The sequence below is a fragment of the Teleopsis dalmanni genome, chromosome 1 (genome assembly GCF_002237135.1).
Source record: "Teleopsis dalmanni isolate 2A chromosome 1, ASM223713v2, whole genome shotgun sequence".
Lineage (NCBI taxonomy): Eukaryota > Metazoa > Arthropoda > Insecta > Diptera > Diopsidae > Teleopsis > Teleopsis dalmanni.
In genome coordinates, this window is record NC_051846.1 from 138,563,056 (window position 1) to 138,573,062 (window position 10,007).

At 32.9% G+C, this 10,007-nt stretch overlaps 1 protein-coding gene across 1 annotated transcript; it reads right to left on the reverse strand.

The window, feature by feature from the left end:
• Positions 1 to 974: 974 nt before the first annotated feature.
• LOC119666314 lies at positions 975 to 1,826 on the reverse strand. Its single transcript, XM_038075597.1, has one exon. It carries the CDS (start codon positions 1,824 to 1,826, stop codon positions 975 to 977), a length of 852 nt encoding a protein of 283 aa, XP_037931525.1.
• Positions 1,827 to 10,007: the final 8,181 nt, after the last annotated feature.

The following is a 10,007-nucleotide window of genomic DNA, read 5'->3' on the forward strand; positions in this document are numbered from 1 at the left end:
GAAAAGAACTTGGTCCATGAACCTTTGAAATGATTGTGCTGCATTACAAAGTCCAAAAGTCATCACATTAAATTCGTACAGGCCGAAAGGTGTAATTATTGCTGTTTTTTCTCTATCCTCTTCAGCAACCGGTATATTAAAGTACGCCTTTTCTAAATCCAACGTTGTAAAAATGCGTTTTCCATTTAGCGAATGCGTGAAATCTTGCATGTGTGGAATAGGATAGCGGTCAGGAACTGTTTGGGCATTAAGTCGACGGTAATCGCCACAAGGTCGCCACAAACCATTTCCTTTTTGCACCATATTTAGTGGACTCGCCCATTCACTCTTGGATGGTCTACAAATTCCTTGCTTCAACATATACTCGAACTCCTGCTTGGCTGCTTGCAGTTTTTGCGGATTTAGCCGCCGTGCACGCGAAAAAACAGGCTGACCAGTGGTGATAATCTGGTGGCGAACCGTAGTCTTAGGCTCGTTATTGTAGTTATATGAAACAGGCATTGTCACCTCCTTGAATGAGTTTAGAAGCTCTTTGAATTTGTGGTCATTCTGAATGGAAAAGACTGGCTCATATCCAGTGTGTTCCGATGCACATTGGGTACTCAACTTTGTTTGCGTATCGCTCAGGCATCTACGTTTTACATCTACCACAAGACCGTAATGTTTCAAGAAATCGGCACCCAAAATTGGTTTTGAAACATTGGCGATTATAAAATTCCAATCAAACTTCCTACGAAGGCCCAAGTTCATTGACAGCAACTTGTTACCGTAGGTTGGAATAGCCGAACCATTCGCTGCATACAATGATCGCGATGTTGATTGTAGCTTGGAGTTTTTGAATCGAGACACTGGTAGTATTGAGAAATCAGCTCCAGTATCTATCAGGAACTTGAATTGTGAGTTTCGATTCGTGATGAACAGGCGGCTAGACGTATTTACAAATTGGACTTCATCGGCCGCCACCGATGAAGTCTTTATTGGTTTTCCTGTTGATTGAAACTACACGGCAAGGAACATTTTTTTGCTTCCACACCGAAGCGATAGTGATAGTAACACATAGGATAAGGTTTTACTTGTGAATCAGTACGGGTTGAATGATATCGCTTGCGATCTGGAGTTTGAGATCTTGTTCTGCTTCGTCTTTGTGCAGATTTTATTTCCGCAACCTGCTTACTTAAGGCGTCTATGGCTTTCATAATATGATCATTATTCTGTGCAGATGTGTTCATAACAGCTACAGAATTGTAGTTTCCCATTTCGAACATCAGATCTGCCTGCTGCGCACATTTGTCCAAGTCAGCCTCCGAAATTGAAACGACTGCTCGCACTGCTTCAGGCAAACGATCCAGCCACAATTGTTTTATTGCTCCATCATTCATGCCGCCGCTGGCTAAATCGCGCATGGTGCGCAACAAATGTGTTGGCTTGCTATCACCTAACTGGCACTCCTGAACTAGTCGCCGCAGTTTTCGATTTTCGGAGTCTGCAAAGTCTTGAATTAGTCGCTTCTTAACCGCTTCGTATTTTTCTACAGCAGGGGGAGCACGAACAATGTCCGCGATATTTCTTAAGGTAGCGCTGTCAAGACTGCCGACTACATGATCATATTTGGTTTGGTCAGTTGTAATTCCTGCGTTTCTGAATTGAGATTCCATCTGGATGAAGTAGAGGTCTGGATCCCTCTTACAGAATGCTGGTGCTTTGATTCCGATACGACAAATGTCACCTCGAGGTTGTTCGTTTCTGTAATCATTTGATACATTACAATCTGCAGGAATGTTATTTCTATCCAGTGCGCTATTGTTGCTTGCTTCTACTTGCGACATTTTGATCACGTCAGGGTCACCAATTGTAGGATTAACCTACTTAATTTAATTTTATTTATTTATAAAAACAAACCGTCAAAAGAATGACAACCTTCTTTTTACTCAATAAAAATATCATTAATAAATTAATTTTCTTTTCATGACCAACTCATCTTATTTTCAATAATTCATTTGTCCGAATTTGCATGGCCAACCTAGATCATGTGAATATGCAACCGCACAGAGTCCTTGGTAAAAATGAGCAAGATAAACAATATTTATTGCAAATAATAACAGATTATAGAAAGACTTTTAAAAAGTATACTAAAACAGTTTTGTCAAATAATAAATAAATTTAATATTTTTTTTAAATAAATTACTTAAGGACTCCTTTCCTTTTATTATATTTATTAATCTATTTTGTGCATATTATTCAAATCAAGTGTGGACAATTATATATAGTGAGGAAGTATTTGATTGACTTCAAATATTATATTGTACCATTTTGTGTCCAAGAAACTGTGCGTACTCGTATACGTACTCATACGTGCTCGTATTTACTCCCATATTTATGCTGCTCTTGAAAGCTTCAATAAACGTCGAGTATGATTTCTTATTTTAGTAATAATTTAGTTAATTGTGGACGAAATTGATTGATTTTTACCTTATTTGAAAGCTAATATGTTAAAGAATAATATTAATGAGGTACAAATAGTCATAGATGAAAAATACGCGAGGTGGGAGCGAAGAAATTTGAAAAAAGTGAAAAAAATGGTATTTTTCCAAAGTTTAAGGTCGATGAGCGACCTCTAAACATTATCCGATTAGTCTAAAACTTCACATTTAGTAGTTTTTTGAGTATTCGAATAAATTTAGGGGGTGGCATCCAGAATTTGAACACATTCGTAAATAACGGCCAGAAAAGATCATAAACATATTTTGTATGTCCAGGTTTTCCAGTACACCCATAAACAGCAGGTTACACACATTTGTAAATAAAGCAATTATTTTTCAATTTTCAAAACGTTTTTGTTATTGAACGTTAAAAATACTTTACTGTAGTCCGACAACTCATAATTAGATATACTTGTTTGCTGTTTATTAATGAAAACGAGTAGCAAAAATACAAATTTGTATTCAATGGTTTTCACGCCACCAACTGCAGAGTAATTAGTATCATTCATGAACCTGTGGTGCGTTGGAACTCCTTTTCAATAGCGTTCGGATTGCTTTAACAAAATTTGCAGTTTTTGTTACTGTAAGCTCATTAAATGAAAAATTTGACTGCATATTTCAACTACCACAATGTATCTCAGAACCGAAACTCATTAGCATCTATTGTTGGTTTTGGTTCAATTGTGAAACACAATAATTTTTTTTATCGTTCTAAAATAGACTTATTACCGAAATATTTCATTACCAATGTGTAAATAACTTTTCAATTCATATGCATTGAACTAAGCAGCTATTTGTGTTCTAAGGTTTAAGATTTGAAAAAGTTTCAATATTAATTAACCTTAAATAAAAGCAGCAATTCAGAATACGCGCAAATCCGAAACCCTAGTAGATTTTACTGCAAAGTGCAAAGTTTAATTAAATTTCGTTCAATTTCTTTATTTCCGTAAAATTTCTAATCCATTTTCTACTGATTTGAAAATGTGTGATAATTAATTTTTAGCATTGCCGCATACTGCTCGGCTGCTGTGCCTATAAATTCGTTTATTGCTACACCACACTGAGCTTCAGTTAGCAACCTATTTAAAATTTTTATAAAGGACCTTCAAGTTAAATGAAATTTTCAAAGTTCACGCCACAACTTGGTTAACTACGAAAAAATAGGAAAATTCTTCCTGCGGCAGATGCGACGGCAACTTATGGTTATGAAATCACGAGCATTGAAGTATTGAATTAAAACCGCAAGTGCCTAGTCGATACAGCCTCGCATACACAATATAGTATTATTCCTATGGCGCAAATAAAAGTCATTTTAGAAATAAAATTAATTTAAACGCATGCGAACATTAAAGTCCTGTTGGCTTACCACAACGGAACAGGAAAATACGAGCATTGGAATCGAACGCCCTGCCAAGTTTTCCAGAGTTCTATGTGGAATTGTAAATCATTTTTTGTTTCCGAAGTGACTGTGATTGTTGTTTCAGCATTTGAAGTTATTTTACTGCCAAAACAATAATTTCAATCATTTTACATCAGAATAAAAGATTTCTGTATAACATTAACTGAAAAACATTACCGGAAAACTCAACTGATAAACAAGCATTACCGATGGATTTTAAACTTATTACATCAAAAAATTTTAGTTTTCTTCTCATTCGCTTGCACCTTGCAAATTAATCTAGTATTCTAATACAGCACTAAATCCATTTCTATTGTTGTGGCTTGTGGCACCATCTTCTTAAAACACTTATATTGCCTAATATTTCTTAGACCGAACTACACTTAGACCCATAAGTCATTTTTTTTCTTCCTATATCATGGGTTCCTCGATTTTGCTTTACACTATAGTTGACATAAGTAATACTAAAAATTCCGCATTATATTCCCGAAATATTACATTTTATGATGTTTTATTCTCAAAAGCAGCTCTCTACTTTTGTTAGGTTTTTTCAAGATTCACCGCTTCGTCAGCAGCAAACATCGCATAAACGGTTTGTTCGTAAAATTAATTTTCATTGTCCACGCCTACACACTATACAATAATGTATAACGGACCTAGTATCTGAGACATCACAAACGAGCAGTGTTTTCTATTAGTTTTGTATATATAGTATAATAATGCTTTTGAGTTGTGTATGAATTATATTTAGATATGTTTCTCAGACTAAAACCTGCATACTTCACGAGTTTCAAACGATTGCTTAAATCAAATTGGATGTGTCCTATAACTTATTCACATTTAAGAAGCAAAAGGTCATTAAAATTTTTTAAAAATAGAGTTAAATCATAACTCGTAAGACCAACTTCTTGGAATTTTGGAAAAATTAGACTTTCATATCAGTTAATAGTTCAGCTATATATCGGTCTTGTATATCTTATTAAAGAGAATTTCAAAAAATTATAAATTTTCGTCTTTTATTATTTAAAAAACTCGACCGGAGGCCAACAGTTTTCTGGAATTTTGGACAGTTGAAGCTTTTATCATCTTAACTCTGGTTGTCTTATAAGATCTAAATTGAGCACATTGAGCATTAAGCTCTTCTGTGCACTTTCTTTGTATATTATCAAACAATGATATAGTATATTTATAAATCATATTACTTTTAATGTGACTTTGATCGTCCGTTTAAATCTGTGTACTTTGGGTTTTGTATTTGCGTGACGCTTCCTTTATTTCTTTATGAATTAAATTTTCAAAGTAATATTTTATAAATTTACAGTACTTGTATATTTGCTTAGTATTTATTTATGCAATCATTTGCAGATTTATTTTTCTCCAACTTTTCTTTAGTAGGGATAAGCAATACACCTAATAGAAAAAAAAAATAAAGTAGAATAAGGGAAAGTCTACTCATATGTGGTACATCTACCATGGAGATATCTTCAATGATTTTCGAAACGAGTAGGTATCATTCTGATACTTATATATAAAAAGAAATAACACACTCCAAGATGTCTGAATAATGAAATATCTTTATAATCCCCAAACTAATTTGCTAAGTTATGTAAGCATTAAAAACGTTCTTATTTTGAACTGGAATAATTTTTTGTTATTGATATTCTTCTAATGCAATAACTTGAATTTACAATTGAATGTTAAAAATTAAAAATTGGAGGTTAACTTTTAAATACGTATACTAACCCATTTAAAAAATGAACCCTTCAGATTGAAACCTTCAACAAACTCATTTATATTCTGCCACAGAGTAAATATCTGGCATTGTTAATAAAATAAATCAATTACTTTAAATTTACAAAAGTTTTGTTATTTTAAACATTTCGTACGTGATTTTGTTTAATAAAATTAGTTCATATGAACAATTTCAATATTTCATTGTTGTTTCCATTGCGGGTTCGCTGCCTTTTTCACAGCAAACGGGAATCCCAATTTCATTTTCTCTGCTCACTGGAGTGACATTACTTCCGCTACAATCTCACTGATTACTGAAGCTGGCTCCTGTCTGTTAGTCCGAGTTCGTATGCTTTGTATGTGGTTGGAGGGAAGTGTGGGAGGTAATAGAATTAGTTGGAACGTAGGTTATCGTACCGTACTCACTTTCAACGTGTATTTTGCAAAACACAACGTGTTGAATAACAAATATTAAATTGCAACGTGATTAGAATAAAGTAAAAACAGTAACGGAATCTAAGTGAATATTATGCTAAACATTTTCACCACCTGCCTTACAAAAGTATTTTGTTGATGATGAAAGGAAGCAGCCCTGCACACATTCGTTGAAATGTCTCATAGCAGATTAAAATATTCAGTAGTTTGCAATTTGATTTTCACAAAAAATATGCCATAAATGGTAACAAATACATTTAAGAATATCTTGAATGTGTATTCGTATAATAACAGTAAAATAAATAGAATGAGAATTTAATTTCAATTTAAATTGTTATTTGAAAATATTCAATGCATTAACACCAGTAAAATATATTCATATACAAATTTCATTCCATTTATTTATAATCTTCATAACTATCATTTAAATATATGAATATGCCTATAAGCCTTTTGATTTTTAGTCAAAGAACCATTATAGTACAGGCTACTGGCTATGCTTTAAACACAGAAAATACTGCGCTGTCATCGGGCTTGACACACAACAAGCACTTCATCGCGTTTGCTATGAAGATCTGTCTTGCACAATCTAAAGGACAGTTCCAGCTCAATACTCAAACACCAGCTCAAAGTTACATTTTCTCTGGAGCACTTGAAATGTTGAAACAAATTAAAATAGCATCTGGTTTGTCCCAACATGTTGTAAAATAACTTTAAGTAATGAGAAGTATCCCAATATTAAAAAAATTCTATTTCTATATACCACATATGAAGAGAGATTTTTTATACAAAGTAACATTCTCTGGAACTTGGGAATGGCACACTAATAAGCTCAACCATGGTAAGAGTAGAACTTGAGACTGCTTGTTTTCAAAGGTTATCAAATAACACTAAATCACGTAATTAAGACTTAAACAAATCTCATAGTTGATGGAATAAACTATTGTGATAGAAACTGTGAACCCATGGTTGTTGTGGTAAGAAAATTTACCTAAAACAATATACTATCCCAGTGTGGGAAGGAATAGCAAAAAATCAACAAAGGGAAAGCTGATTCCTCATTTCGCTAAAGAGGTATACTAAAATGATGCTAATGAGGTTAGATGTGTGGACATAGTGACACACCAGACAAATGATTTTACTTTGAGAATTGAATTCAAATTGAGCTGCTTACATTATGCGAACCCGTGGTAGTTTTTAAGGCAAAGTTTAAGAGTGTTAATCTTGCAGTTTTAAGGTTTCTTTATGCAAATTGGTGATAATATATAGTTTTCTTTTAAACTGAAACAACACGCAACAAAGTGTTGCCTTCGCTAAATGCTATACATTATATGGTTCACATTTCAATTAGTAGTGGAACTTACATGTCTGCAACTTTCAAAACGAAACAAACTATAGCATTTGATGCAACTGATCTGTACATAAATGTAAAAATATGAGTAGTATTAACAATTGCACCTGCAGCTGCAGAGTCACATGCCCTCACATTATTTACTAGTATACTAACATAACAGTTCTAAAACTGATCAAAAAGTCTATTTAAGAGTTTTAGTAATGAACATTAGAAATTGCGTTGGCTTTCTATTGGGTTTATAAACTTTTATGTTTTGAGATCTATCCTAGTAAAAAACACAAAAAAACAGTTTTAATATGTGCGGCCCAAAGATAACCAAGCACTGATCAAAAACATTTTTCTAAGTACGATTCCCTTTGGAGCTACAAGCGAATTATTAGAATGAACTAGAATTTCTAATGAACCAAAGTCAAAAACAAGTTTTTCTGTTCAATTATTAATGATTCCTCGACAAGATACATAGAACTGAACAAGCGTGCTTTGTGTTACCATTGCGACCCCATTATTAATCAGAAATTGAAATCAATTCTGCTCTCATTAGGAAGACAGAACGAACTATTAAGTTAGCATTTTGCTATTATTATTATTTCTTTTATTTTTCATATTATAATTTACTCGCAAACATTATGACTATTTTAACATATAATCGCCTGTAGCTAAGTTTCTCATTATATATCTTAATCCAAATCTTTCAAGGATATTATGAGCAAACCAGAGAGCAATCAAATTTTTTCTTAATTTCAATGAAAAGGCAACCTGGAAGGACATACCAGCGACCAAGCGTTAACAACCGGGTTAATGTGAGCAGCTTTGCTCGCAATGCAAACAATAACAAATAGAAAAACAGAAGGAAATAGTATGGACAATAAATTTTATCTCCATTGCTTAGGTTGGCGTTCTGTGCACATTTCTAATACAAAATCTACACACAAAAAATATCATCACAGGATAATGACAGACATTGGCGTTAGCTTTGTTCAAATTCTGACATTCTGTTAAAGAATCTTATGATACCCGAGTGCCTAGTCGGACGTCACCTGCACATAAAAGCGTGTATCCTATTACATTAAGGACGAAGGAATAACGGTTAAAAATCAAAAGGAAAAACATCACAATGTGGATGCGAAAAAGAAGTGTGCAGACCGTGTCGTGAAAACTGCATATGCAGTCATTGGGCTTTGCGTTTTACATACGCGTTTCCAATGTCCCTTCACATTGCTAGCGCCAGTGCAGTCACACATCGATCGCTCCAGATGCCTGCACACCACTGCAAGCACATATCCTACATTGTGATTTTGTACTTTTCCATTGTAACAATTTTACACGTTTTTCTACTTTATTGTTATCCTTTTTGTGTAATTTTACATACTGACTTTTAAATTTTCTTTGTGTGCGACTGGGGTGCCGCACATCAAATTCTCTGTAAAAAGTTTTTAGTAGGTTACAAGTACCCAAAACCATTAAAAAAATGTTGCTTGCAGATGCTTCGACGGACTGCAAATATGCAATTGTCCTTTTTATTTTTTACGGTTGGGATTTGAGTTCTTGCTGGCAAATTGACTACATTTTCGTTTCCGTGCAAACTGTTTCATTGAATTCTATTCCCATTATTTAAATACTAAACATATTAAAGTAACAAATTTTAAATGAATATGTATATTAAAGTAGCACTCACAGCATTTGATTATGAAATCAAAAGAAGGAAAGGCAATTTAGGTGCGATATTGACATTTAAAAACATTTTCAAAAAATAAGTTATTAATCAAAAAATTAAAGCTTCTAAAGCGTTACATTTATAACAACAAATCAAAGAGTTAAAATATAATGACTCGAGAGTACACATGTCATTATAAAAGACTATCCCCTCATGATAAATTATTAAATGAAATCTTACATCAGAGAATAATAACAATCTACTGTTTTAAATATGACCTGAGGTAATTAAATGCAATTGTTAAGGAAAAACCAAAAAATCTTACAACAATATAGTAGGATTCATTATAGAATAATACAAATATAGTCAAAACACGAGATAGTTAGTGGCTTCAATCAAGTTTTAATCGTTTTTATATTGTTAAATATGAACAATTCAAAGATAAAACTGTTTATGTAATTTTCAAGAAAATAGTTTTTAACTCTGTAATATCTTAGATATTTCTTTATTAAACAACTGATCGCTAAGAATGGTTATTATCTACAAGTGACGAAATATTACTATTAACGTTATAATTTCGAAGTTTTAGATTATTTAACGAGAAAGTTTGTAACGAAAATATGCTATAGAAATAAAATATTACCATCCTCATCTTATAAAATAGTTGGTCCTCAGATATGAATACATATATATTAAATATCATTTTGTGGGTTCTGCAAAGCCGGTATAAACTATCTTGAATTTCAAACTTTAGTAGTGCAGAGTTATAATAAACTTCACTGAATTTCGTATAGTTTTTTAACAAATTCGCTCCTTCTAAAAAAATTAATTAATCACAAGTTAACAGTTCGAATAATTTGAACTATTCGTCTTAAATTGAAATATTTCTAATCGCTGAATGGTTCGAATATCATATAATTCGAATAAAATAAGAACCTCTTAGAATGCAAATGC

Bases quoted from the DNA above. Each gene is read 5' to 3' on its own strand.
- LOC119666314 (XM_038075597.1), bottom strand. From the start codon at position 1,826: ATGTCGCAAGTAGAAGCAAGCAACAATAGCGCACTGGATAGAAATAAC.